The sequence below is a fragment of the Natator depressus genome, chromosome 17, assembly GCF_965152275.1.
Source record: "Natator depressus isolate rNatDep1 chromosome 17, rNatDep2.hap1, whole genome shotgun sequence".
Taxonomy (NCBI): domain Eukaryota; kingdom Metazoa; phylum Chordata; order Testudines; family Cheloniidae; genus Natator; species Natator depressus.
Window position 1 is genome coordinate 1,574,829 of NC_134250.1, and position 27,800 is coordinate 1,602,628.

A 27,800-nucleotide genomic window follows, 5' to 3' on the forward strand; every position below is an offset into this window, starting at 1 on the left:
TTTAAAAAAAGCATAGAAATCAGGGTTTATTACATAGCGTCAGCGCCAGGAGATCTCCCCCCTTGCTAATTACACACTGATTTGCATAGTTAAGGAGCTTGTGCGGTCTCTTCCCTTTCCCTGCAGGCAGCAGGGTCTCTGGGGGCGGAAGTGGGGCAAGTCCCAGGCTGCTGCTCCATCTGCTTCCCGGCTCTTGTTGCAGTGGGTGGGCAGGGCGCTGCCTGGCCCCGCAGGCTCCTGGCAGCAATAACCCCACAGGGGCAAAACCAGGGCAGTGCCCTGCCCAGCCAGCACCAGCCCTGGGGCCAGGGCAGGGGCACGCAGAGACCACGCTCTGCCCTAGCCCACAAGGAAGGGAGGGGGGATTCCTGTCCCAGCTGGGAGGGGGCCCTGCAGGGCACAGAACAGAGAGATGCTCAGCTGCCTCCATTGCCCCCGGGGTGGGTCAGGGCAAGGAGCGGTCAAACGCCTCATCCCAGCCCCAGGAGCCGGAGCCAGGCCGTGGTCCCCAGCTGCCCAGCCCCGCTCCAGGCTGCCCCTGCACCAGGCACAGAGGGAAGGACGAGTTCTGGTTGAGCAAGGTGAGAGGTGGGGGCAGGAGCTGAGCCGGGGGAGGTATCGCCACTGAGCCAGCCCCAGCCCCCACAGGCCCACGGCTGGGATCTGCCGGCAGCTCTTTGGTAGCGAAGAGAGTTCTGTACAAAGAGCGGGGCGGGGCTGGCGTCCCCCGTCAGCGGCAACACTTGGATTTCCTCCTCTGCGCCGTCAGGTACAGGTCGCCGTCAGCGCTGCGAATCCCTAGGAAAGCAGCACACGTGGGATCCCGGGAACTACAGTGAGCGCCCCCGCCCCAGCCCCCTCCACTGCCCACAGAGCCCTTTGCATGGGCTGCCAGCTCCAAGCCTGCCAGGGTCGGGAGTGCCACCAAGCGGTTCCCAGCCGCCCACTCGGGGCTCCCGTGGGAAGCTGGCTGCGGCTCTCTGCTCAGGCCTAGGGGAGGATCCACTGGCCCTTGCTGCAGCTCAGCAGAGAGGCCAGGGCTCCACTCTCTCCCCCAGAGCCAGAGGGTCCCCCTAGGGCAGTGCCAGGCGGGTTGCGGGGCGTGGTGGAGGAGCCCTGCCCCTCCCCAGCTCTGTGGTTACCCAGAGGAGCCAGCCCAGCGCTAGATCCCCCCGGGCGTCAGATCACAGTAGAGGGGTGGCGCTGGCTTGGATCCCGGTGGCCGTGAGGAGGATACTCACGCACGACATCCCCGATCTTCCTGGCGCTGCTCTTCTCCAGCTCGGCCAGCACGCTGCTCTCGAAGGTCAGCGAGGCCACGCGGAAGAAAAACTCCCTCACGTTCTCCCCTGCCCGGAGAACAGACAGTGACCCTCCGTCCCTGGCTCCCAGCCCCGAGGGTGGGCCAGTGCTGGGACCGTACTCTGGGGTACACCGGCCGTGAGCAGCTGCGTGGGCACGGCCAGCCAGCAGTGAGCCACGCCGGGGAGATGCCCACAGCGGGGCAGAGGGCGATCGGTGTCTGAGGCTGGCACAGGCACAAGTGTGCTGAGGGGAGGTCTGGGGGGCAGGAATGCACAGCTGGGGGGACGGGGGGAAGGGTGATCAGACCCCTCAACAGTGCTGCCAGGTGGGAGTCCTGGGCTATGCTTCAGCCTTGGGGGCACCAGGCCTCCACTCTAGGGGCCGAGAGGCAGCAGCTGGGGGCACCTCTCCCCTCTGACCCCTGCCCATCACAGCCTGCCCCATGGGAGCCGGGGCCAGGGCACTCACCGGTGAGCGAGGAGACAGCCCAGTACTCCGCATGCATCTCCTTGGCCACCTTGATGGCATCTCTCTCGATGAGGCTGTACTGCGCGGGCGGCTGCGGGAGGAGACGGGAGGTCACCGCCTGAGCCCTGGGACCGGCCCCATGGCAGGGGCCCGTGGGGTGCTGGGGGAATGGCTCCAGGGGGCTGGCTGAGACAGACGGGGATGGAAGGCAGCTCCATGGCCTAGGTCGACCCCAGGGCTCTGTCCTGGGGAGTTTGCCGAGTCGAGCCCCCCAGGGCAATGAGGGGTGGCCCCAGGCTCTTCCCGGCCAGCGCTATTGGGCTCAGGAGGGGCTGGGACCCACACTCACGCTCAGATCCTTCTTCGAGCCCACCAGGAAGAGGATCACGTTGGAGGGGTCATTCTCCTTCAGGGCATCAGCCAGCCACTGCCTGAAGGGCGAGAGAGGCCATTAGCCGGGGAGGCAGGCGAGGCCCTGGCCTGTAGACTTCCACAGAGCCAGATGCCCACTCAGCCCGGCCCGAGACGGCAGCAAACAGCCCCCCGGCCCAGCCCTCCCCCCGGTCCCCCACCTTCAGGCCCCACATGGCCCAGAGCCTGCACCCAACCCCCACACCCACATCTTGACCTACAGCCTGGTCCCCTCATGCCTTGAATTCCCAGGCCCTCTGTGCCGGCCCCAGCCCCCTGTGCCTCCCCCAGGCCCCAGCCCCCTGTGCCTCCCCCAGGCAGACCTCTAGAAATCCCCATTTGTCAGTTACAAACCCCACTCCCCACCCTGCCCTCTGGCTCTGCCGGCTGCCATCCTCCCTCCCCTCCGCCCTGGCCCCCTTGGCTGCCATCCTGCCATCACCCCTCCCCCCGGCAGCCCACCCCGCTCCCTGCGAGAAGAATCCCTTCGCCCACCGAGGCGGCGTCACCGTACCTGGTGTGCGCTAGAGATGCCACGTTGTTCACATCGAACACAATCACTATCGCTGGGGAGAGAGCGAGAGGAGGTGAGAGATGGGGGGACGGGGGGCCAACACAGGGCTGAGAGGGACCCCACAAACCCCGTGCGCTTGGTATTGAGAGCACCAGGCTGTGCTTGGTGTCGGGCCGACAGTTAGCACTGGGCCTGCAGGGGCCAGATTGTCATGGCAGGGCCGCGCGCGTTGCAATAGGGTTGCCGGCAGGGCCAGGGTACAAGCCCCTGCACACTCCTGGCCCCTCACCTTGTGCTCCACGGTAGTAGGTGGATGCGATGCACTTGAACCTCTCCTGGCCAGCCGTGTCCCACCTGGGTGAGAGGGGGACAGCGGGTTAGCTGGGGCTGCGGCAGGAGGGCCGAGCGGGCTGGGATGAGCCGGTACTCACAGCTGTAAGCTGAAGGGGACGCCGAGCACCTCAAAGCGCTCCATCTCGAAGTCCACCCCGATGGTCGCCTTGTAGTTCTTATCGAATGTGTCCTTGCAGAACCTGCGGGGGAGACCCAGTCAGTGGAGCTGGGGGTTCAGCATACACAGCCCCTCCTGCTACAAAGGGCCGGCCCCCTGGGGCTTCCTGCCAGAGAGCCAGGGACCCCCCACTGAATGCAACCCCCTCTTGGGTGGGACACAGCAGCCGGGTACTGCAGTGAGATACCAGTTTGGGAGAGGAAGTGAAGGAACAGTCTGTGTCTAGCTAAATGCAGAGGGAGGATTCGGGGAGCCAGTGCCCCGAGCAGCCCACGATGGGGTATTAGTTCTGCACTGACGGAGGGAAAACTGCTCAGCTGACTCACCTGGATTCTCCTGAGACATCTCCCATCCGAGCAGTAAACCGGCCGAGCTCTACGGATCTGACAAGCACAGAGCCCCGGGGGCCAGACCCGGACCCTGCTCTGGAACACAGCCAAGCTTGGACAAGTCGACGCGTTCCCAGCCAAATCTCCCCGAAAACCCCCCCTAAAGCAGCGCCAGGAACAAAGGGGAAGTGGGGCCAACCCATAGCACCAACTCAGGGGCTGGGGGGCCAGCCTGGGGATCAGTCATCTGGAACAGTCTTGGCCACTGGGTGACTCCCCATTGCCCCAGGGAGCAGGGACCACATCTCCTGTGTGTCTGTGCAGTGCCCTGCACGGTGGGGCCTGGCCCTGAAATAATAAATTATGCTTCCCCCCTCCCAGAGAGGGCCCCTTCCTGGGGCCCTGGCAGCGCAGTCCTGCCCACCCCCAGTTAGCCCCACCTACCGGTTGATTAAGCAGGTCTTGCCCACTGACAGGTCTCCCACCACGATGATCTTGGAGATTTTAAACCTGCTGGGAAGTGCCGGGCACGTCAGCTGTGAGCTCCCGTCCCCCACCCAGGACGGGCCCCGTCAAATGCAGCCTGCTGAGAAACCTGAACCTCACCTTCCCCCCAATTCACCCCACCCCGCTGCTCCTAGCCCCTTTGCTTTTCCAGATCTGGGCATCGGGCCTGGCAGCAGCTTCCCACGGACTGTCCATCCAGCAGGAAGGCCAGACGATGCTGGATGAACTGCAGGCAGGCTTTCCAGGCTCCAGACCCTCTCGCCCATGGCAAGGCAGGGTGTGCACTTTGCAAGGGGACTTTAGGAGACTCCAAGTCGAGTCCCAGGGCAGCAGCCCCTGGTCACAGAGTTGGGACCAGCACCACAAAGCTTGAGAGCTGGCAGGGCAATTAGCCCTCAGGCTCAGATTGGGTGCCGGTTGCACTGACCACTGTGCTGGGGAGCCATTGCACGGCATCTCCCCAGTTGCCCACTGAGACCCCAGGCCACCTCGAGCAGCAAGTCCAAATTACAGGCAAGGCGGCTGCTCTGCTCTGGGCCCCTCCTCCCAGCTGCTCACTGCCACGTGCTTGGGCACAGGCCTTCCTGCTCCCTCCCAGCATGCGGCTCTGAGCTGGGCCAGGGCTGGGGTTACCCTCTGCTGCTGAGCCAGAGGGAGGCAAGGATGCACTGAGCTCCCTCTGCCTCGCTGCTCTGGGAATCAGGCCCAGCAGAGAGTGCTTCCGGAGTCTCAGTCCAAGGCAGGACCCCCACCTCCTCTCCCCTCCCTCCCCAGCACATTCCTGCAATGTGAGTAAGCCACAGCCATGCTCCAGCACGCAGGGCTCTTAAAGAGACACTGCTCAGCCCTCCCTGGCTGCTGGGAAAAGCCAAAGCAGCCTGGTTCGGTTCCATTCCATTCAGAAAACTCCCCCAGCGCAGGGCTGTCACCGGCACCAAACGGGGCTCGGGCCTGTGCTGGCTCAGGGCAGTCGTGATGAGCTCCTGGAACCAGTGTCCCCGGGATCCAGAGCATGCTGCTGCCTGCTGGGAGCTCATTTCTGCCTCCCTCTCGCTCCTTAAAGGGCTCTGTTCCTTCCTGTGGGAGGCGGGAGTTCCCTGGGGTGAGGGTTCTGTGTGCCCCACGGCCCAGCACGGCTTACCCCACTGTCCCCGTTCGCTGCTCCTGGCAGGCACCGGTTACTTGGGGATGAAAGCTGGAGCGCGAATGGAGGGCAGCCTCTTTGTGAAAGCACTGAAATGGGAGCACAGACAGTGAGCTGGCAGCTCCCGGGAAGCGAGCCAGGGAGTCGGCAGTGCCCGCTAACGCCTCCCCCAAAGACAGCCCAAGGGGGAATGCCCTGGAGCCCGACCGGAACGGCCAGCCACACACGCCCAGCGCAGGGGACCAGCAGAGAAACCAGGGCACGCTGCGACTCTCCCTAGCTCAGCTTGCTGAGGGGATGGATGGCCTGCGGCAGGGACCACCCACAGAGCAGCCCCAGTTGAGGGGGAGGGGTGGGGAGCTGGCAGAGGAAATGCCAGCAGCCTCTCGGGAGCACCACAGCAGCCAGACCGAGGCCAAGCCAGGGAGAATCTGCTCAACACCCCCAAAAATCCCCCCAGCTCTAGTGCTGCACAGGTGCAACTGGGGTGCAGGGTGCAGCGAACCCAGAGAGCGTGGCTCCTTCCCTGGCTCTGATACTCTTCTTCCCTTGGGCCCCCGTGGGTATCCATCACCCTCCCCTGGACCCAGTGCAAGGGCCTGCCTGGAGCACTGCCATGCTTACCTGAGGCAGCTCTGCGATGATCCGGTCCCTCCGGACTGGTGCTAGCATGCTCATCATTTGGAGCCCAACTTGGCTGGGGAGAACCCAGGCACCCAAACCTAGTGGGGGAGAAGGTTTGAGGGAGGTTTCCGCCCCATTTGCTGACTACAGATTTGAAGCATCTCCTGCAGGATTACAGCACAACGGGGGGGGGGGCAGGGGGGGCTGCACTCTCTGCTTTGCGGCGGGCAGCAAGTCCCCCAAGCCTGGCACTGCTGGGGCTGGCATTCTGGCCCTTCTGCTCGCCATGGGCAGAGCCAACACATTCAGGGCAGCCCGACCTTCGCCCAACCGCAGCCAACTTGCCAGAAGCGCAGCACAAAGCGGAGCAGATCGCAGCTGCCTTTCTATTTCCTGCAGAGGGGGAGCAATGGAGAGCAGCGTGGCACTTGGGGATCGCTGGTGCAATGCACACGTGATCTCTGAGGTCGGCTGCAGGCTGCATGGCCCAGATCCATGGCTCGCACGTGGTCTCCGGCAGCACGCTGGCCACCCTGCATTTATAAGAAATGGAAGCCCTGGCCCTGGGCCGCCGCTCTGAGAGCCATGGGTTTCTTTGCTATTCAGTGTGGAGACCCTAGAGCACCACGGTGTGTCTGGGGGTCACTGGGCAGCACTGGCCAGTCCCAGCCAATCTGTGCCAGGCTATGGGGATGTCCACTGGGGGAGGAGGGGGGGGAGAAAGTGCCTGAGCCCGTGGCAGGTGACAGCTGCGCTCCTAGAGGGGCCGTCTCTTTATCAGAACCTTGGCCTGAAGGGCGGGGAGCGGCTGGGGCAGGGCAGGGAGCCTGGCCTATGCCAAGGCTCTGTTGAAGAAAATCTTCCAGGGGGGTCCTGGCTGACCTAAGGAGCCACGGTGAGACATCAGGCTGGGGAGAAAGGGCCATACCAGGAGTGGCTCCCAGAGCCTCTGCATGGACACTGCATTCCTGCCTGTGCCTCTGCTATTGAAGGGCCTTTCCTAGCACTCTGTGTTACATCTGGGGTTTGCTGTTGGCCCAGCAGCTGGCTAGCACCTGGGGAGATTTCATCTGGGCCTCGGCCTGAGCTGCAGCTTTCTAGAGCGCCAGGTGGTACAGAGAAGGACTTCAAAGCCATTGCCCTGGTTCCACGGACGCAGCTCCTACTCTGGGCTCTGCGGCTACTGCAGGGTCCCTGGGCGAGCGCAGCGGGTTGCTGACCACGAGGCTTGCTGGACAGCACCCAAGGCAGTTCCATCCTGGGAGTTTGCCCTCCAGCCAACGCTTCTTGTCCGCTTTCTGGAGCATGACAATCACTTGCTATTTCACTCCTGGCTGCGCAGCGCTGCCTGGAGAGAGGCCAGGATAAATGGCTGGCTGGGGCCACCAAGAAGCCAGTCAGGGTTGTAATCACAGCAGCTGCTTTCGGTGGTCTCCGATCCGCGTTGACGGGCGCGCTCGAGAGAGGTGCAGCTGACCCAAGGCCTTACCAGGGAAGCCCCACAAGCTAGAATGGCGTTGGCTCCCTGAGTGGGCTGCAGACGAGCTGGCGTGCGGGGCTCCACCTCTGACCCCGCTGGACTGGCCCAGTCCTCAGGGCCAGACGGAGCTAGGCACCAGCTGCTGTGGGCACGACTTGGCAGGGCCTGGGCTACCCCTAGCCCCGCGGGGCCTGTCTAGTCTACACTGACTACCACAGGGGGTCCTGCAGGCCACCCAGCTGGGGAAGGGGCCTCAGGGCCGGAGCCTGCAGGGACTCAGCGACCCTGCAGTAACTACGGGACTCCTGGGGCCCTGCCATGGGAGTGGGAGGGATGCATCTGGCAAGGCTCCCCAAGGGGCTCTCGCGGGGGGGACACCCAGCCCAGGAAGCCCTCCCGACGCCCCTGCCCACACTCACCCGCACCAGCGGCGCCTTCGGGCTGCGGGGAGCTCGGGGGGCGGCTCGGGCGATGAGCTGCATTTCGGGGGAGGGGACGGTAACCTGATCCCCGGAAATTCCAGGGGCTGCGCCGGCAGCAGCCGGGCCGGGCTCCGCATTCCGAGAGGGGAGAGACCCCCGGGCAACGTGGACAAAATGCCCCCCGGGCCCTACGCAGATACCCCGCCGCGCCCGGGCCGCCCCCTCTTCCCCCCACCGGGCCCGGGCAGCCCCCCCGCGGCCCTACGCGGAGATACCCCGCCGCGCCCGCGCCGCCCCCCGGGATGTCCCCTCTCCCCGCGCCCGGGCAGCCCCCCTCTCCCTGTCCCCCCGGGATGCCGCGGGCTGGCTCTTCCCGCCCGGTCCCCACTTGCAGATTTCTGGCTCTAGCTCGTGTTGCGGCGGGGGCGCCCCGGCCCCTCCGTACCTTCCGCATGGGGGGCTCCGGCGGGGCTGGGAGGCGGCTGGGCTCCTTCCCAGGACAGCTGCTCCTGGTTAATGACTCACAGGCTGAGGCTCCAGCGGAGCCGGGGGCGGGGGCAGGGGCAGGCAGAGCCCCCCGCAGAGCATCCGGCCCGACCTCTCCCCTCCCGCGTCCCGGTGCGCCAGTCCCGTCTGTTCTCCGCCCGGTGTGGCCGGCGAGCCGCCCGGTCCGGCTGTCCGCGATCTGCAGAACAGGCGGGACGGAGCAGGGCAGGCCAGAGCTGGGGGGGAGGCTGGGTCGGGGGGCGCCAGGCCAGGCCCGGCCCAGCGAGGAATCATAGAATATCAGGGTTGGAAGCGCCCTCAGGAGATCATCTAGTCCAGCCCCCTGCCCAATCCCCAATTTTTGCCCCAGATCCCTAAATGGCCCCCTCAAGGATTGAACTCATAACCTGGGGTTAGCAGGCCAGTGCTCAAATCACTGAGCTATCCCGCCCCCCAGGCAGCCCTGGAAGGGGAGGAGCGTGGTGCCCCACACAGCCCGCCTGGGATGGGAAAGGCTCCCAGGCTGGTGGGGGGCCGGTGGCTTGGGAAGCGCAGAGCCAATGCTGCTCTCCAGGGGCAGCAGCCATCCAGGCCCATGCTCAGGCCTCTGAGCCTGGCTATAGGCCTCCCCACAAGCCCTGTCCATCCCTGGCATCCGGCTAGTGGGCTCAGTTCGCTTTCCAGCCAGGCCCCTAAAGGAGTGTCTGGGTTTTCTGGAAGAGCCCAGCACATTGGTGAGCTCTGGGACATCTGTGTCCCACGCTGCGCTCTTTTACAGCTCTGGTCCCAGTCATGCGCACTCTCGAACACCTGGCTGGCAGTGTAACTGTGGCTTTGAGCCCAGTGTCGCCCTGGTGCTGGCTCTCCACACACGGGTGAATTTCACCCTGGCAGAGTTAAACTGTCCTGGCAAAAAAGAGCAAAGAAAGAGCTCCGATTGCATCGTCCCCCTCTGTAAACATCACGCTGCACCCAGGACATGTCCTCGCCTCTCTCCATCAGCCTCCGCAGAGCAAACAAAATGCCTCCCGCTCTCCTTGTTTCCATCCTATTATCCTTTGTGTCTCACAGGATGCTATTTGCACCTGCACGGTTGGCTTTCAGAGTGTAAAGCCCACCATGGCCCTAGGAAAGGGCCGCTCCTCCGTGGATCCTCTTTCCTGCTAAGAAGGCAGAACAGCTCCCTGCTTTTCAGGCAGTAGCAGGAGTTGAGGGAATGCCTGCGTGGGATTGATTCTGCCAGGAAATGGGTGAGAGGATTATTCTTGGCTTTTGGTGAAAAATGCTGCATTAACAGTCCAGCAGCCTGAGGTTTGCTCTGTAGTGGTAGAAGAGGGATAAACATCAGTGTTCTGTTGGGCAGTGGCCTTTGTTCACGCATAACGGGCCTATCGTGCCTCATCATTGTAATGGGAAATCGTGCCTCACCAATCTATTCAAATTCTTTGAGGGTGTGAAAAGTGTGGAGAAGGGTGAGCCAGTGGATATAGTGCACTTGGACTTTCCAAAAGCCTTTGACAAGGTTCCTCACCAAAGGCTCTTAAGTGAAGTAAGCTCTCATGGGATAAGAGGGAAGGTCCTCTCATGGATCAGTAACTGTCTAAAAGATGGGAAACAAAGGGTAGGAATAAACTATCAGTTTTCACAGTGAATGGAGGTAAATGGGGGAACCCCCAAGGTTCTATACTGGGACCACTGCTGTTCAACATATCCATAAATGCTCTGGAAAAGGGAGTGAACAATGAGGTGGCAAAGTTTGCAGGCAATATAAAATTACTCAAGATAGTTAAGTTCAAAACTGACTGCAAACAGTTACTAATGGACCTCACAAAACTGGGTGACTGGGCAACAAAACAGCAAATGAAATTCAGTGTTGATAAGTGTAAAGTAACGCACATTGAAAAACATCATCCCAACTATACATATACAATGCTGGGGTCTAAATTAGCTGTTACCACTCAGGAAAGAGATCCTGGAGTCAAATTGTGGATTGTTCTCTGCAAACATTTGTTCAATGTGCAGCAGTAGCCAAAAAAGTTAACAGAATATTAGGAACCATTAGGAAAGGGGTAAATGATAGGACAGAAGATATCATAATGCCACTGTATAAATCCATCCATGGTACGTCCACACCACGAATATTGTCTGTACTGCTGGTCCCTCTAAAAAAAAAAAGATATCTTAGAATTTGAAAAGGTACAGAGAAGGGGAACAAAAATGGTTAGGGGTATGGAAAAGCTTCCATATGAGGAGGGATATATTAGAATTGGAAAAATTACAGAGAAAGCATAAAAATTATTAGGGGCATGGAACAGCTTCTGTACAAGGAGAGATTTTAAAAACGGGGAATGTTCAGCTTGGAAACAGACAATGGAGGGGGATGTGGCAGAGGTCTATACATCATGACTGGTGCAGAGAAAGTGAGTAGGGAAGTGCTATTTACCCCTTAATATAACACACAAGCAGGGGTCACCCAATGCAATTAATAGACAGTTGGTTTAGCACAAACAAAAGGAAGTACTTCTTCACACAGTGCACTATCAACCTGTTAAGCTTGTTGCCAGGTGATATTGTGAAGGCCAAAAGTATAACAGGGTTCAAAGAAGAATTAGATAAGTTCATGGAGGATAGGTCCATCAATGGCTGTTAGCCAAGATGGTCAGGGATACAACCCCATGCTCTGGGTGTCCCTAAACCTTGCCTGCTAGAAGTGCTGGATCATAGAATCATAGAAGATTAGGGTTGGAAGAGACCTCAGGAGGTCACCTAGTCCAACCCCCTGCTCAAAGCAGGACCAACCCCAACTAAATCATCCCAGCCAGGGCTTTGTCAAGTTGGGCCTTAAAAACCTCTAAGGAAGGAGATTCAACCACCCTAGGTAACCCATTCCAGTGCTTCACCACCCTCCTAGTGAAACAGTGTTTCCTAATATCCAACCTAGACCTCCCCCACTGGAACTTGACAACCTCCCCCATTACTCCTTGTCCTGTCATCTGCCACCACTGAGAACAGCTGAGCTCCATCCTCTTTGGAACCCCCCTTCAGGTAGTTGAAGGCTTCTATCAAATCCCCCCTCACTTTTGTCTTCTGCAGACTAAATAAACGCAGTTCCCTCAGCCTCTCCTCCTTTATTGAGTGATTCATCCCTTGGATGACAAGGGATGAATCACTCAATAAATTTCCATGTTCTGTTCACTCTCTCTGAAGCAATGTTAGCTTGTGTCTTGTTATATTTAAAAAATATTTATATTAACACTTCTCATTATTATTAGAGGTACTGAATTTCAATATGTGATTAGAACTGTCACTACCCCATGTACCATTCATTTGTAAAGTGTTGGGACTCCTGGATGGAAGGTTTTTAATAAGATCAAAAATATTAAACTATTACTTAGGGCTGTCAAGCGATTAAAAAAATTAATTATGATTAATCTTGCTGTTAAACAATAATAGAATACCATTTATTTAAATATTTTTGGATGTTTTCTACATTTTCAAATGTATTGATTTCAATTACAACACAGAATACAAACTGTATAGTGCTCACTTTATATTTATTTTTATTACAAATATTTGAACTGTAAAAAACAAAAGAAATAGTATTTTTCAATTCACCTCATACAAGTACTGTGCAATCTCTTTATCATGAAAGTTGAACTTACAAATGTAGAATTATGTACAAAAAATAACTGCATTAAAATATAAAACAATGTAAAACTTTAGCGCCTACAAGTCCACTCAGTCCTATTTCTTGTTCAGCCAATCACTAAAGACAAACAAGTTGGATTACAATTTGAAGGAGATACTGCTACCCGTTTCTTGTTTACAATGTCACCTGAAAGTGAGAACAGGCATTCGCATGGCACTGTCATGGCTGGCATTGCAAGATATTTACGTGTCAGATGTGGTAAAGATTCATATGTCTCTTCATGCTTCAACCACCATTCCAGGGGACATGCATCCATGCCGATGACAGGTTCTGCTTGATAACCATCCAAAGCAATGTAGACTAACACATGCTTGTTTTCATGATCTGAGTCAGATGCCACCAGCGGAAGGTTGATTTTCTTTTTTTTGGTGGTTTGGGTTATGTAGTTTCCGCATCAGAGTGTTGCTCTTTTAAGACTTCTGAAAGCAAGCTCCACACCTCATCCCTCTCAGATTTTGGAAGGCACTTCAGATTCTTAAACCTTGGGTCGAGTGCTGTAGCTATTTTTAGAAATCTCACATTGGTACCTTCTTTGCATTTTGTGAAATCTGCAGTGAAAGTGTTCTTAAAATGAACAACATGCTGGGTCATCATCTGAGACGGCTATAACATGAAATATATGGCAGAATGCGGGTAAAACAGAACAGGGGACATACAATTCTCCCCCAAGGAGTTCAGTCACAAATTTAATTAATGGATTATTTTTTTAACGAGCATCATCAGCATGGAAGCATGTCCTCTGGAATGGTGGCCAAAGTATGAAGGAGCATACGAATGTTTAGCATATCTGGCATGTAAATACTTTGCAATGCTGCCTATAAAAGTGCCATGCGAATGCCTGTTCTCACTTTCAGGTGACATTGTAAATAAGAAGCAGGCAGCATTATCTCCTGTAAATGTAAGCAAACTTGTTTGTCTTAGTGATTGGCTGAACAAGAAGTAGGACTGAGTGGACTTGTAGGCACAAAAGTTGTACATTGTTTTGTTTTGGAGTGCAGTTATGTAACAAAAAAAATCTACATTTGCAAGTTACACTACGGTACTAGTATGAGTGGGTTCTAGCCCATGAAAGCTTCTGCCCTCATAAATTTGTTAGTCTCTAAGATGCCACAAGTACTCCTCATTCTTTTTGCTGATAGAGACTAACACGGCTGCTACTGTGAAAACTATTTCTTTTGTTTATCATTTTTACAGTGCAAATATTTGTAATAAAAATAATATAAAGGAATCACTGTATACTTTGTATTCTGTGTTGCAGTAGAAATCAATATATTTGAAAATGTAGAAAACATCCAAAATATTTAATAAATTTCAATTGGTATTCTATTGTTTAACAGTGCGATTCATTGTGATTAATTTCTTTGATCGAGATTAATTTTTTGGAGTTAATCGCATGAGTTAGCTGTGATTAATCGACAGCCCTACTAATTAATAAAATTAATACAAAATTACAAACTCTGAGGTAATAAAAAACTACAACTCCCAATATGCACCACCCACAGGTACTTTTCTGCGCATGGTCTCGTGCCTACGCGGCTTCCGTCCAGCTGTCTGGAACGAGAACTACCACTCCTGGCATGCCGTGCGCGATCTCGCGTTGCTTGTGCCTGCTCTCGTGAGAGCTGGCCCTATAAGCCCGTGTGAGGCGGCCCAGCAGGCCCCTTTCGCTTCCCTTCTCCCAAGATGGCGCCGAAGGCGAAGAAGGAGGGTGCGTGTGAGGGGAGCCCGCGGCCGCCGCGCTGGGGGGCGCGGGGAGGAGGCCGGCCGAGTGGGAGAGGGGCAGGGGCGCGAGGGCTGCAGGCTGGGCCCGCTCCCCGTTGCGGGGCCTGCGCCCCACGTGCGGCGGGCCGGGGACCCGCGGGGCCGGGCGCAGGGTGGGAAGCCCCCGGCTAGGCCTGGGGGTAGGCCAGCTGCGGCCCCCCGGGGGATCCCTTGGCGGCCTGGCCGGTCCCGGGCCCCGCTCCGGCGGGGTGCGGCCGAGGCCCGGGGGGGGGGGGTGAGGGCGGCCCGGGCACCCCACGTGGCGAGGCTGAGCGGCCTCTGGCAGAGCCCACGCGCGCTCCCCGCCGGGCGGGGCCGGTACCAGGGCCGGGCGGGTGGCGTGAGGGAGCCGTTCAGATCTGAGGTGCGAATGAGGCACTTTTAAAAATTCCGGTGAAGTTGAAATCCAGAATGGGGGGTCCCCCCCCCCACCTCCGTCTTGTCATTCCCAGGGTGGCCTTTTCGCCTCTCTTTCCAGCTCTTCAGTTAGCGTACACTCTCCCTTCAGACCGTGGGATGGCTTTATCGTGGCTAGCTGGCCATGCGGTTTAGTGCAGTTTTGATCGCTCAGTGAATCGGAGCTCCTGGATCGAGCGGGGTTTCATTTCCACTCTTAGGCGCTCGAAAGGGTTCTGAGGCAAGTGTTCCCAGCTCTGAGGGGGCAGCCTCGTAGGCTGCCAACGTGCAGAATGTATCTTCAGGACCTGTGGGGTATGGAGGGAGTGTGGAGTCCCTTGTTGTCGAGGCCAACAGACCTGCTGCTGCCGCCAGCCTCTTCTAACCAGTCTTTTCTTTGTAGCTGTCCCCGCTAAGACAGAGGCAAAATCCAAGGCTCTGAAAGCTAAAAAGGCTGTCTTGAAAGGAGTCCACAGTCACAAGAAGAAGAAAATCAGGACATCTCCCACCTTCAGAAGGCCCAAAACTTTACGATTACGGAGACAGCCCAAATATCCTAGGAAGAGTGCTCCTCGGAGGAACAAGTACGTCTGTGTGGTCCATTTCCTTTAAAATCTGTTTCAATATATCCAGTCAAAGGTCTGGACACCTTCCCCCCATCTCCATCAGACTTGAGTTTCTTGATCTAAAGCCAGCTTGCTTTTAGTCATAATCTTATCAAGTTTTTCTTTTAAAAATACTTACATTTAACAAGTGAACGTTTATACTGGAGAATCAGAAGTAAAATACAAGCTAGTAGTTTTAGGTCAAATCTACACTAGAAAAGGTTGATTTGTTGCAGAACCAGCAACCCCTCCTATTGCAGATGCTGTTTATAGTGGGGAAAAAAGTGAGTTAAGCTATGCTGACAGAAGCACTTTTTTAACTGGTATAACTGCATCTATGCTAGGGCTTTTGCTGGTGTAAAGATGTTGTAGAAAATTACATCTTGAAGCAACATTTCAAACAGATTTCCAGTGTAGATCTGGCTTCAGTGAATGGAAGACTGTGTTCTGGAAATTGAAATAACAATGTCTTGGCAGCTTTCTTAGTTGCTTAGCTTTTGTAATGGATGTTTGGGGTGCAAATGATGATTCCATGCGACCAAAGCCTGAGAGCTTGTGATTACAATCTTACTAGTGACTGATGTACCCTGAAGGTTCCTAGAGCTATAGTGACAATCTGCTGTGTGAAGGAGCTTTCTCTAGCATACCTCACTGCTTCCAGTGTTATGTAACTCAAATGCTTCTCACACTCAGGCTTGACCACTATGCCATTATCAAGTTCCCTCTGACCACAGAGTCCGCCATGAAGAAGATAGAGGATAACAACACCCTGGTCTTCATTGTAGATGTCAAGGCCAACAAACATCAGATCAAACAGGCTGTCAAGAAGCTGTATGATATTGATGTGGCCAAGGTGAACACACTGATCCGGTAAGTGACACTGGGTTAAGTGGGAGGGAAATGGAGCACTTGTAGGTGTAAGTGTTTCAAAGTGCCCTGGATGGTGTTTAAGCAGATAATTGATTAAAAAGCTTAATAGAAAATGTATCTGGCTTGAATAAGGCTAGCAGGTATGTGGAATTGGAACCCAGAAGACTAGCTGTGTGTGGCAGGGGGAAAGGTTCTAATGATAGTTTTCTGATTGATTCATATGCTTCCTCAATGCTGTATAGAAAGACATTTATAGCTGAGTTTCTTGGTTGGTAGGTTACAATATGTGTGTGAGTTGCAGAGTTCAAGATCTGTTATGATTTTGTTGTACAATCTTGGCTTTGAATCTGAGCATGTCATGGTGGAATGTAAATTGTAATTACTGGCTTAAAGGAGTAACCTGCAGTACTGAAGTACTAGCCAGTTGATCTGAGCAGCTCTTTTGGGAGCAGCAAAGGGGATTTCTTTGTGCAAATGATGGAAAACTACTTCAGCTGAGTACAGTGATGTTCTCAAAGGAACCACTGATGCACAATGTGATACTACGCAACTGGAAAATAAACAGGGAGTTGTGGGTACTAATACCTCATGCTTCATTGTAGGCCCGATGGTGAGAAGAAGGCTTATGTCCGTCTTGCTCCAGACTATGATGCGTTGGATGTAGCCAACAAGGTGAGAATGGAGACTCTTGAATTTTCTCACTTTCATCTGCCCTCTCCTCTGCCCCAGCCGGACCCTGTTTTGACATACAGCTGAGATCAGGGCTGTTGTTCTGGGAAGGGTGCTGTGCTGAAGTAGGGCAGTAATTCCTGCAAGAAATGAAAGCCCTGCACTCCATGTGAAATTGAATTTCTCACAAATTCTTAGTAGCAAAGTGTCACTGGGCTAGAGTTTTTAGACTTATGAAATGTCCTAAAGGTTTTTTCTAAAGTGGCTATTGACCTTGACCTCATATAAGACATGAAGGGGAAGAGGTATCATAATTAATCAGTAATGTTATCATTGGCTTACATCAGAAATGTACTCCTGCAGGGACTCTGGGATATTGATCAGCAACTAAGAACAAATGGCTCTGAAGCAAATTCATAAGCTTTACAAGCTCATCGCCATCTCTTAGCTGAGGTGTCAGACCTTGTTGACCACTTCTGATTATGAAACGTTCAGTGGCACTCTTAAGAATGGAGGTGTTGGTCATGGTCACAGCCCAACATTCTGCCACCCTAACTTAACCCACCACTTCCAGCTTGAAGAGTAATTCCTCACTTACTTCCTTAATGCCGCAGAGAGGTTTCTGGCAAAGAATGTCTGTTTGTTCCTTTCCTTCAAGGAGAGGGGCTGTATTGCAGCAGGGGTCAGTGATCATATGTAGATGGTCTGGGAAGTACTTTGGGATTTAACATGCTCTATACATCTTGCTTTACAGTCTCTTAACGGGGGGAATAAATCTCTTTGAGCTAGTCTAAAAGAGTTTCTCTGACCCAACTTAAGCTGTCCAATAACTTGCCAGCTGTTGTGTAGAACATGCCAAAACACCACAAGTTATACAGATACTTCAGGCACTTGCTAGAACAGGGTAGAAATTTTGTTTCTGGGCTGGGGGAAGAGCAGTTAGTTCTACAGCGGAATAGAAGCATGGTGCCTCAAACCAGCCTCGGGGCCTGCCACAAAAGTTAGTCTTAGGATGGTCAGAAGTGGATGTAACAGGCATTTTAATAGGACTGGTGCACATCTTATTGTGCCAGGCTGTTCTGTGGTAAATACTCATCTACTCATTTTTGTTGTAGGTAAGATTAGGTGCTGCAGGAATATTGTGTTTGCTTTGTTGAGCTAGGGCAGACTGGAAGCCTGGGGGAGCAGAAAAGATGTTTGCATAGGACTAGAGCTTTCTGGGGGAGATGGATCTGTTGCCACTGTTCTACATCTTGGAATCTCCATCTTCATGTGGTCAGGGTACAGGCTATAACATCATTCCTTTTGTTTCCTTTCAGATTGGAATAATCTAAAGTGCATCCACCAAGAGCTGGGCAGATGAGATAATAAACTTTGTAAAACCACTTGTGGGCTCTTGTGTTTTGTAACCGAGTGATCTCTTGGAGCCGAGGAACCTGGGGGACTTCGGGGCACTTAGCACAATTTCAGTGGCTTGAGGCATATGTACATACTGCATGGAGGCAATAGCTGAGTGTCATGCAAGATTACTGAAGTGGAAGAATTAAATTCCCCCAAAATGCCATTCCAGAGGTGAGACTGAAATGCTGTCCTAAACACCTGCCTTTAGGCTGCAGCGTGGCAGACTTCCCCGGAGCTCTAGTCTACAGGAATTTGGTGGTGTTGAAGCACAGGAAGAGGTACATTCACAGTGAAAACTCCACCTCAGCTCATTATTCTCATTGCAGGAGACTTAAATGACTAGCATGTTGTGTTCAATGCGCTGCTCTTGTCTTACCCTGGCTATTGGTCCAACACTTTTATGCTGCTTTAATTACACAGAGTTTAAACACCAATGGTTTCTGCTGCTGCTGTTCTCAGTTTAAGCCTGGGGTAGTCAGACCCTGTTCAAAGTGCTCTGTGCAGAGCCTTTCACAGAGAGTAAAAAGTTTTGTGTATCATGGCTTCATCCTTTTGCAAGTTGGTTTCATTTTTTTGCCAGCTGTTGCCATTGTACAGCCATTTCACTGATTTCAAATGAGACCTTTAGAGAAGTTCTCATGTTCAGTTCATCTGGTTGATCACAAGTGCCTTCACCCTGTCTAGCTTAGCTAGATAATGGCTTCTCATCTGTCAAACGCATGTGTATTCTAGTGGTAAAAATAGTCAACTGAAGGATGTTCCTGGGAGATTCCAACTGCTCATGTCCTGTGGGGATTGGAGCCATGAGGGGAACCAAGTTTCTACATTCAGTACTTAGAGAGGAACTGCTACCAATTGGCGTTACTGCACAGGGGCCACTGCATACAAACTAGAGCCAAGGCTTGTCCTCTGACAGTGGCTGAAGGACAGAGACTTGTAAATACAGGGCAAACAGATGGTCTACCAGCTGTTTGTTTGGCTATCACTATATTATGTGAGCATCTAACAATCTAACCCTGTTTATCTCATCACATGCCTATAAGAGTTGTAACTTAACCCCACCTTTGAGCCAGGTGCCTGAGGACCAGAGCTCAGAGACTTGTGGGTCCCAGATGTGATGTTTTCATCTTAAGGCCACCCTCCCTTCTTCATTCCTACTCCCAGCCTGAGTTGGCTCTTTCCAACTACTCGGTGATAGATTCATGAACACTTTAGTACTGAGTGCTACAATGCCCCTTTGATTACCAGCCCTTTAAAAATAAGGTTCATTTGGTTTTGTCTGGCATGAAGTGCATTATCCCTGCTGCAATACTGGGCTTAGCTCCCCTGAAATGCACTTTGTGTTGAGCTAGCATTGAAGGCCTTAATTAGGTTCAAGGCGCTAAGCGGGGCAGCCTTAAAACTAGCTGCAGTTGCTAACTGGAAATGAGGGATTGCCATCAAAAAAAATCTTTAGTTGAAACCAGCTCTTCAAAGTGTTTGAATAGGTAAGAATGTGGAGTGCTTACCTGTGGTAGGCAGGACGTGGATGCAAAGAACAGAGATGACTCTAGAAATATTCTTGCCTAACAAGCCCCCAGTTGTGAAGGGCTTGGCCAAACCAATGTATTCTGCCTTGTGAAGTCCCCTCTGTAGCTGAATGCTGCTCTTCACTTCCTGCCCTAAAGTGCTGGGGAGGGCTGGGTATGGGGAGGTTTGCATTCCTCTGTGGAGTCTCCTGCACTTCAGCTAGGCAATGGTGTGTGTGTGCATGCTGATGCAAAAGGTGCTGGGTGGATAGAAGTGCTCGAAGGACCTTTGAGCAATGTTGGGGGGGTTTTTTGGGCCAAGGGCCTTATGTGGTGTGAAACCTATTTTGATCTGTCACTTAAGGCTCAGGCAGATTTGCCACTTCAGGGGAGTTTTCATGCATGGGGATGGCTGTGAGCCTCAGGCAGTAGAACTGGATTTTCAGGGTAATTCACCCCAATGTGCCTCTGGCTGAGGCTCAGCAAATGACGTCCTTTGACTTTAGTTGTCCCCAAAGAGAAGTGTGGGTGTGTGGTGTTGGTTATATGGAAACAGGGGCTGCAGTGGAAACCATCTATTTGGTGTTGGTTCTTACTACAAGCTAGGGGGTGCAGTGGCACCCCTAGTTCCAGCACCACTGTATGGAAATGGTTAATCCCTTTTTAGGCAGGAATGATTTGACATTTCTAGGGGAGAACACAGTTCTACGCAAGGCATGTTCTGCTGTGAGAAAGACAGAACATTCCCCTCTACAGAGGACTGACTGGACCTATGGGGGAAAGGTCTGCACAATGGAGAAGCTTCAAAACCAGCTGTATGTGCATGCCTCTGCACTGACACACCTTGGCTGCCTCCATGCTGTGTCTGGGAATCCCTCTGCAGAACTAGCCATACACCAGCGGGGGGAAAGGACTTAGCTTTTGGGGTGAGGAGTGAACATAGCACAGCTCTGGTGGGTACAGTGAGATGAGGGAGGCAGGTAACAGACTCCAGGCAGAGTGTTCCAGGTGGGCCGGACAGGAAGCTAAGGCAGAGGAGTGTTAGCTGGGCATTGGGAAGGAGAGCTTGGATCATAAGCTTCTTGGTTGTAGATTTTCTTCTGGTCATGACAGCTCCCCAAGGCTGTGGGTGCTTTGAGAGTCCAGCCCAATGCACAGGGAGCCCTGTGGCTAGCCTTGCCGACTCACCTGTACTGAGTTCCTGGAGCTGGAGCACCAGGTCTGCTCTCCAAGGGTGGCCAAGCCAAATTGCCCTACTGGCCAGCCAGAGTCTGCTTCATGCCCCAAGTCTCATTCTCCGCCAGGAGGGCTGGTGTGAATACTCTGGTTTTAAGGAAGCTGGGCCAGAAGGCATGTGACTCACTCTGCGTTTTCCTTTAGGGCTGAGTGCTGCTAGACTGTTGTGGGCAGGGCGAGGTGGATGGGATGAGCTGCTGGCCCTTCTGCTCGCCTCAGGCAGGCACTTCCACTATGACTGGGTTTTTAACTCTTCAGTCTCATGGAAGAGGTTAATGATTGCTGCTGCTAACGCCCCAGGGCTGGGCCTGCTGGGCAAGGCGGCTGCTGTATTGCACTAGCCCAGGTGAGTGCAGACTGTATAGGAAGAACCAGGAGCCACTGAGCAAACACTGGCTCGGGCTCTTGAGGCAGAGACTGGTGGGGAGCCATCTCTTAGCTATGGAGTTTGAAAACCCTGCCTCTGTGCACACAGCACAGTGATAGCGACAAGGGCGAGGTTCGACATGACCTCTCATTCATTATACCCAGTCCAATGGGCAGAGAAGGGCATGTGACCAAAAAGTTTCCTGCTATTGACTTCCAAGCTGTGTGTTCGACTGCTGGCCAGCACAGGGAGGAGAGCGAGGGGTGGTGCCATGGGGAGAAGTGCGGAACAGGAGAGCCAGGCTGGCTTCCTCCATCTTCACCTTTTCCACGAGCCACAGCAGCTGAGCTGCACCAGCCTCTCCTGTCTCCCAGGAAGAAGCTTGAAACAGTCAGCCGGGGGCCTTCATTTGAGCAAAGTTTCTGTAACCCAAGGAGGGCCCTCCCGAAGGAGAAGCAGGTACGTAGACAGGGCCATGCCTTTTCCGACAGCAGCGTAGAAACTGCCATGCCTTTGGGGCAGAGGGGAGGCAGCTGCCCTTTCATGGAATCATCCAGAGCCCAGTGCCCCATTCAGCCCATGGGCCAGGGCCACTCTGGCAGAGCAGCGAGCTCCCTGCAGCTTGATTGCTGACCCCCCTGGTTAACCTTGGCCTTGAGTGCAGGGGTCATGGAGGATAACGGAGACCCTCTAGCTAAAGGCCCAGGGAGCTGATGGGAGAATCCAAGCTTCATTTCCAGCAGGGCTGCTCGCCTTGGGGCTGCCCTTGGGACCCCCTCCGTCCCTGTTTGCACAGCAGCAAGCTGAGCCACCAGGCCAAAGCTTTATTCTGGGAGCCAAGTGCAGACTCTTTCTGCACGTGCCAGCACCAGTTTGCCTCCCAAATACTGCACAGGAACTCCCAGAGCAATGGCCTTTCACACAAGCTGCACGTCCAAGGCCATTCACTCAGTTAGCATTGGTACTGGACAGACCCCAGCAGCCTGTCTGCAAGCAGCCCTGGCGCTCTCCAGCCAAGTTCTTACCCCCTGCCCACCAGCATGACACCTGACCACTATACACAGCTCCTGCCCTGCCCTGCCCTGCGTTAAAGCTGCTGCAGCAGCAGCCAGCTGCAAAGCAAGACACAGCAGCATGCACCTGCCCTGGATGGACACAGGTAAGAGGAGGGAATGTACCCAACTGTGCACGAGGCCTCTGGATAAAGGCAGGTCCCAGGCTCACCACTCTTGGATTAGACCATTGGAAAGGGGGCAGCTGCACACACCCCACCCCCGACCCAAGAACACTAAGGGGTCACTGGATTATTTTTAGGTAAGCTGGGGAGCCCAGCCTAGGGCACCTGCCTCATGGCTTTGGGTGTAGTCACAATAGCATGAATGGAGCTGCCAGGCCAGTTTCTCAGCTCTGCAGCTTGGTGCCTGGCTGCTCTGCTTGCTGGGCTAGCCTTTGTTCTGACTGGGTTCTCCACAGGAAGAGCCAGTCACCCCTGCTTCATACCAAACCAGGAATTAAGGCTTTTGAAGAGACCTTCACCTAGGACCAGTGAGAGCTCTGTGCCCTGCCGGGTCCCCTCTTCAGCAGAGTTCTTGCATTCCAGAGCCTTGATCGTCCCTGTCTGGCCTGTTCCTAGATTGCCCCAACTCCAGCTCTGGCCAAAGCAGCAACTGGGTGACATTAAAGACTATGTTTTACCCCCTCCTCTGCCCCTTTGCTCCTGTCAGTCCACGTCTTCCCTTTCTCTGCCGCCTTCATTGGCAAATGCTCTGCCCACTCTTCTAACCGCCTCCACCCCTGGAATCCTGCTGACTTCCTCCCTGCTGGCTTCACCTGGAGCTCGGCCCCCTCCCCCGGCTCACTGATAGAACGCTGCATCTCTCCCACCCCAGCTCCCACTGTCCCTTCTCAAGCCCTCGGCCCCTCCTGCTCTGCCCAGAATCCTGACAAATCTTTTCCAGCAAAATTCACTACCTAGCAGCCATTTCCCTCACCTGCCCCTTGACCACCTTACTCCTCCCCTCTTCCACTTAAACATTCCCTCCATTTTCTGGCTCCTTTCCCTCAGCCTACAAGTGGATACTTATCTCCTCCATCCAGAAAAGCTCCCCCCCGCCCATCCCCATCCCACCTGCCTCTGCAGCCACTGGCCAGCTCCCTCCCTCCTGCCCCGTCTGCAGCCACAGGGTATGTGACACTGAGCTGCAGCTGTAATCTCCGGTGTGGGTAGACTGATCCAGCTAGCATGCTGCAAGTAGCCGTGTAGCTGTGGCTGCCCAAGCAGCGGGATGGGCTAGCAGCCCTGAGTACAATCCCAGCTGAAACCCTGCCTATGTACATGGGCCGGCTAGCACCCACCATTGCACTGTTTTCAGTGCCGGACCTGCCATTGGCTGTCTCTGCCTCGAAGACGCCTCCCCATCAGCCTCTGTAAGAAGCTGCTTCCTTCCCCAGGTCACTGCATGCTCTGCCCCGGGAAAGGACGGCCCAGATGTGCTGCAGAAGCTTGGAAACAGACACGTATTTAATGCATGTAACATCCCATCACAACATGGAAGATAAACCCTCTTTCCCAATCAGCTCCATCCTTCCCCTCCTGATTTGCCTGCCGTGACCCCTGCCCCATTGGCATTGACCTGACCCTGGGAGCAGCGGGGGGGGGGAGGGGGTTGGGTTTTTGCAGGGGGCAGGTCAGGCCATCCTGTGACAAAGCACAGGCTTTGTTAAGTGACTGCAGAGCCCTTTGCCGGTGGAGCTCAGCTGTAAGGCACGTGTGGTGCAGAGCTGACGAGGTGCAAAGCGCCCCATGTCCAAGCCCTCCACTGCAGGGGGGGTTTGCAGAACCCCACAGACGATGCCCCTTCACTCAGTCCACTAAGAACTTCTCCCCGTCCGCATCCTTCCCGGCGCGCCGCCTACAGGAGTCTGGGAAGAAGTCGGAGCGCAGCAGACGGGAGAAGTACGTCAGGATCATGGCATCCAGCAGGAAGAGGTTGACTATCAAGAAGGCTCCCTGACCCCGCACCTCCACGTAGCACACAAAGTACCAGGTCAGGTAGGTCTGAGGCACCAGGCGGAAGAGGAAATACATCACCAGGTTGACATACTTGTTGACCCTGTAGAGGGTGGGAGCTGGCATGTTGCTCAGCTTCAGCAGCATGCGGATGGTCAGGAAGATGTTGCTCACCTCCACGAAGAGCGACAGCATCCCCGCTGCCACGAAGCGGTCCAGGAAGATCCCGGAGAAGAAGGCTGAGATTGCCTGGCAGGGGGGACCCAGACACAGGAGTGAGGCCAGCTGACTTCCCCTCCGTCCTCCTGCCAAGCCCAGGCATGGAGCTGAGTGCCGGATACCAGGCCCACTCCAGAGGAAGGAGATTAGAGGGCAGGCAGTAAGGGGGGGGGGAGCCCCTCCAGCTCAGCCTGCAGGGCCCTGGGTAGTGGGGAGCCATCTCTCAGGAGTGAGCAGATTGGTTCAGCTTCCCGGGGCTCTGGCCACAGTTGCGTGGCCACCCCACTCTCACAAGGTTAGTCTAACCCAGCCGGTGTCCCAGCCGGGATGTACTAACCAATCTTTCTGTGCATGGGAGCTGGGCAGGTCCCTCGGGCTCTTTTCTCCACCTCCTGTTTTACTCCCCAGGGAATCACCCATGACCTGGCTGACTGCCCCATTTGGCAGGTGCTGGCTTCTGCATCCCCACCCTGCTGAGGAAAGCTGCAGGTGAGACTGGGCAGGGAGCCGTTCCGAAGCTGGCCTCACAAAGCCTGTGTAGCTCCATGCACCTGACCTTCAGCCCTGGGCCATGATCTGCTCAGCTAACAGGCAACAAGGCCAGCACAGGTCAGACATCTCCAACCTCAGGGACTCCCAGCCCTAGCCTCCTGTGGGGCACCCGTCCTGCCTCCCCAGGGTCACTGGTCAGTTTCACTCAGCTGTGGGTGTATCTGGAAAGAGGAGAGTCAACTCAGCTGGTCTCGCTCAGTGCTGTATGTGCCAGCCGGGCTCACTGCATGGGCCTGTACTTGCCATGGCATGGTGAACCAGGTACTCCCAGGATGCTCGGGACTGGTGGCTCACAATGATGTCGAGTGTGTCGTGGATGAAGTAGCCTGTGGAAGGGAGGCAGAGAGCACAGTCTGTCAGTCCTGGTGTGGGGGGAGTTACAATCACCGCCTGTGCGTCTATAACAGAGCCTCCATCGAGACCTTTCAGGTGTGACCCAGTGCCAAGACTAGTGAGATGGGGTTGCATTAAACCGTGCCCCCCCGCTGCCATTGGTAACGAACGTTGGGAGGAACAGCTGATGGACACTCTCAGGAAGGCAGATTCATGCCTCTCCAACTGCATGCGTGATCATCAAGACTAGTTTGCGCACAGCAGCGGCAAGCAGGGTGGAAAGGAAACAAGAATGAGCCTGTCAGCGAGGTTGGGCACACGGGGAAAACGGTCTGGAACAGGACGCTGGGAGCAGGAGTAGCTCCGTCTGGAACGGCTCAATGACCGTGCCGCACAGTAGGTGCTGCAGCCTCGTGTCATGGAGCAGGGAGGCGAGCGCCCCGTGCACAGGGCTCGCTGTGGCTGGACACCACCGAGGTACTGAAAAGCTCCAGGCAGCGCAGCAAAGACCAAGCGACGCGACCGGGAACTGGAGAAACGGCTGCTGAGCCGAGCCACAGATTCAAATCTGTGGGGGAACAGGCTAGACAGCCCTGTGGCTCTGAAGACACCAACGCTTAAGGAGGGGCACTGTTGTGGGCAGGACCAGGGCGTGTTACAGGAACAACAGGATGGAATTAAAGCACAGGTGAGCTGAAGGCTGAACACCATGAAAGGTTTTGAGCACTGAGGGGAGGGGCTGGCAGTGGCAGGGCTGGGGCTGGGGGAGGGGCCTCTCCGCCCACTGCAGCCCTGAGCCCCTGCACAGCGCTTACTAGGCTGCTGCATGGCCACCCGGCTTCGAGAGAACTTCGGTGAGAGGTACTGGGCGGTAACATACTTTCTCCCGGGACACAGGAGACGACCCAGCACTTGGGACGTTCCAGAGTGGGCTGCACAAAGCCCCGGAGGGGATGCTGCTGAATCATTCCTGCCTGGAGCTGGCTGGGGCAGCAGTCGGGGAAGGCTCTTCCAGCTCCAATTTCAGCAGCTCTAGCGGAAATGCAGCACACCAGACCCCTGCGCTGGGGGAGGAAGGGGCAGAAACCCTACCTGCAGAGAAGCAGAGAAGCAGGTATCCTGAAGTGGACGAGGTGTTTTCAATGTCCACCAGCATCTCAGGAACCTGCCACACGCTGGGGAGGGGAGAGACATGCAGAGGGGTGTGTGGTTTCATATAGTCTGATCATAGCAGCCCTCCTCACCTCCCAAGTATCATGGTGCGGAGGAGCCTGGGCACAGTTCCTCTTCCCGAGTTACCGCTTCTCACCCAGAGTAACTCCCCCAGTAGCAGAAGCAAAGAGAAACAGCTGGCCCCTCAGTCAGCCATTCAGCTCCTTCCAGGGCTGCGTGTCCCAGGCCCCATTACCTTCCCAGAGCCCAGGAACAGGCCTAGGTTGTGATCAGTAATTGCCCGATTTAGAACATGTCCACAACACTGGGTACAGTAAGAGTCAGCTGGGGCCTTTGTTCTTTCTCCTTTGCTTAGTGGCTCATTGCTCATGCTGCAGGGAATCAGTGAATGCTCCAAGCCTCGCTTGGAAGGGCCTGGAGTCCCTGGGACCAGGCTTTGAGACTTGGCACATGATCAGCTCCGCCCTTCCTCCCTCTGCTAGGTGGATACACTCGGTGGAGGTCTCCTTAGCAACAGAGCGCCCCTTGCCAGGTGTGCACCTCAGGGGCCTCAGGGACGCCCTGCAGACCAGGAATGTCCCCTGCTCTCCTGGCCCCCTCCGCGGTTTGGTGCAGGGTGCTATGCGCTGGTTGTCCTGCTTGCCCGCTGCTCTCCTCTGGGGCAGGGAGGAGGAGGCTCTGATAGGCCACCGCGGGGAGGGGGGTGCTCAGCACCGAACGGACCCCCATGTCCTATATACAGTGTGCAGCACAATCGGGCCTCAGGCCTTTGGGGGCACCTCAGCCTAACCCCGACACAGCAGCAGCCCCAGGGCGTGGGCTCCTGGTACCCAGCCCGGCTCTCCAGAGGCCCCGGGACCACTAGCTGCAGGGAGGAGTCAGGGGCCGGGTGCACGTGCTGCAGGCTCAGCGCTGATCAGCACCCGCCTGCCAGGCTCCCGGGGCCGGCAGGGCTCTGTGCAAACACGTCTAATGGGGAGCAAAGGGGAGGCCAGGCTGAGCTGCCCGGGGCCCCGCGCGCCGGGGGGAGGAGGGGAAGGGGGCACCCCACGGCCGGGGCCCCGCGCGCCGGGGGGAGGAGGGGAGAGGGGCCCCCCGCGCGCCGGGGGGAGGAGGGGAGAGGAGGGGGGCCCCCCCACGCCCGGGGCCCCGCGCGCCGGGGGGAGGAGAGGAGAGGAGAGGAGGGGGCCCCCCCACGGCCGGGGCTCACTCACCACAGCACGGCCCAGAGCCCCGACACCACCGAGTGCACGAAGGAGACGAGCAGGTTCCGCCAGCGCCAGGCGCGGGTCGGGTCCCGGCGCACGTGGGTGGGCAGGGGCAGGCGGCGCAGCCCCCGCTGCAGCGCCTTGAAGAGCAGCGTGGAGCCCAGCACCAGCCCGGCCGCGCGCAGCCAGGGCCCCATGCCGCCGCCTGGCCCCGCCGCCGGCCCCGCACGCTCCGCCCCGGCCCGGCCCGGCCCGCGTGCGCCCGCCCCGGCTCGTCCGGCCCCGGCCCCGGCCCCGGCCCCGGCTCGCCCGCCCCCTGCCGGCCCCCTCGGCTCGCGGGAGGCGCTGGGCCAACTCAGAGGGCGTCAGGGCTGGCAGGGGGAGGGGCCGGCATGGGAGAGGGGCTGGGAGGGGGCGGGGCCGGGCCAGCTCAGAGGAGGGGGAGGGGCTGGGCCAGCTGAGAGGAGGGGAAGGGGCTGGCAGGGGGCGGGGCCGGGCCAGCTGAGAGGAGGGCGGGGCGGGGGAGGGGCTGGGCCAGCTGAGAGGGCGTCAGGGCTGGCACAAGGGGCTGGGCTGGCAGGG

At 55.9% G+C, this 27,800-nt stretch overlaps 3 protein-coding genes and 2 non-coding genes across 7 annotated transcripts; 3 read left to right on the forward strand and 2 right to left on the reverse strand.

The window, feature by feature from the left end:
* Positions 1-37: 37 nt before the first annotated feature.
* On the reverse strand, positions 38-8,274 carry RAB34 (RAB34, member RAS oncogene family). Of its 3 annotated transcripts, none has more exons than XM_074974350.1 (11): positions 8,161-8,274; positions 5,814-5,911; positions 5,187-5,278; positions 3,983-4,048; positions 3,130-3,231; positions 2,988-3,052; positions 2,699-2,750; positions 2,123-2,204; positions 1,774-1,864; positions 1,242-1,349; positions 38-798 (listed from the first exon to the last, which is right to left on the reverse strand). In XM_074974350.1, exons 2-11 carry the CDS (start codon positions 5,868-5,870, stop codon positions 731-733), a joined length of 783 nt encoding a protein of 260 aa, XP_074830451.1. In that variant the 5' UTR covers positions 5,871-5,911; positions 8,161-8,274; the 3' UTR covers positions 38-730. The 3 variants fall into 3 exon arrangements, with proteins under 3 accessions (XP_074830451.1, XP_074830449.1, XP_074830450.1); XM_074974348.1 differs by having other exon boundaries at positions 3,983-4,051; XM_074974349.1 differs by lacking the exon at positions 8,161-8,274 and adding an exon at positions 7,713-7,739 and having other exon boundaries at positions 3,983-4,051.
* A 5,191-nt stretch (positions 8,275-13,465) lies between these two features.
* RPL23A (ribosomal protein L23a) lies at positions 13,466-17,596 on the forward strand. The gene is made up of 5 exons (XM_074974357.1): positions 13,466-13,618; positions 14,471-14,651; positions 15,366-15,542; positions 16,145-16,214; positions 17,531-17,596. The coding sequence occupies exons 1-5, from the start codon at positions 13,594-13,596 to the stop codon at positions 17,543-17,545; spliced, it is 468 nt and encodes a 155-aa protein (XP_074830458.1). The 5' UTR covers positions 13,466-13,593; the 3' UTR covers positions 17,546-17,596.
* LOC142000634 (small nucleolar RNA Z17) lies at positions 15,187-15,259 on the forward strand. Its single transcript, XR_012642287.1, has one exon. It is a non-coding gene; the product is annotated as a small nucleolar RNA Z17 (small nucleolar RNA).
* LOC142000633 (small nucleolar RNA SNORD42) lies at positions 16,011-16,075 on the forward strand. The gene has a single exon (XR_012642286.1). It is a non-coding gene; the product is annotated as a small nucleolar RNA SNORD42 (small nucleolar RNA).
* A 5,680-nt stretch (positions 17,597-23,276) lies between the features above and the next one.
* On the reverse strand, positions 23,277-27,419 carry TLCD1 (TLC domain containing 1). Its single transcript, XM_074974351.1, has 4 exons — positions 27,225-27,419; positions 25,930-26,012; positions 24,748-24,830; positions 23,277-23,982 (listed from the first exon to the last, which is right to left on the reverse strand). Exons 1-4 carry the CDS (start codon positions 27,413-27,415, stop codon positions 23,587-23,589), a joined length of 753 nt encoding a protein of 250 aa, XP_074830452.1. The 5' UTR covers positions 27,416-27,419; the 3' UTR covers positions 23,277-23,586.
* Between the last annotated feature and the right edge of the window lie 381 nt (positions 27,420-27,800).

Coding starts and splice junctions, on each gene's coding strand:
- RAB34 (XM_074974348.1), bottom strand. CDS start 5,870: ATGATGAGCATGCTAGCACCAGTCCGGAGGGACCGGATCATCGCAGAG. Junction 4,052..5,186: donor CAGCGAACGGGGACAGTGGG/GTAAGCCGTGCT, acceptor GGCACTTCCCAG/CAGGTTTAAAATCTCCAAGA. Junction 2,751..2,987: donor CTACTACCGTGGAGCACAAG/GTGAGGGGCCAG, acceptor CTCTCTCCCCAG/CGATAGTGATTGTGTTCGAT.
- TLCD1 (XM_074974351.1), bottom strand. CDS start 27,415: ATGGGGCCCTGGCTGCGCGCGGCCGGGCTGGTGCTGGGCTCCACGCTG. Junction 24,831..25,929: donor GCTTCTCTGCTTCTCTGCAG/GTAGGGTTTCTG, acceptor TCCCTTCCACAG/GCTACTTCATCCACGACACA. Junction 23,983..24,747: donor ACCTGGTTCACCATGCCATG/GCAAGTACAGGC, acceptor CCCCCCTGCCAG/GCAATCTCAGCCTTCTTCTC.
- RPL23A (XM_074974357.1), top strand. CDS start 13,594: ATGGCGCCGAAGGCGAAGAAGGAGG. Junction 13,619..14,470: donor GCCGAAGGCGAAGAAGGAGG/GTGCGTGTGAGG, acceptor TTTTCTTTGTAG/CTGTCCCCGCTAAGACAGAG. Junction 14,652..15,365: donor AGTGCTCCTCGGAGGAACAA/GTACGTCTGTGT, acceptor TCTCACACTCAG/GCTTGACCACTATGCCATTA.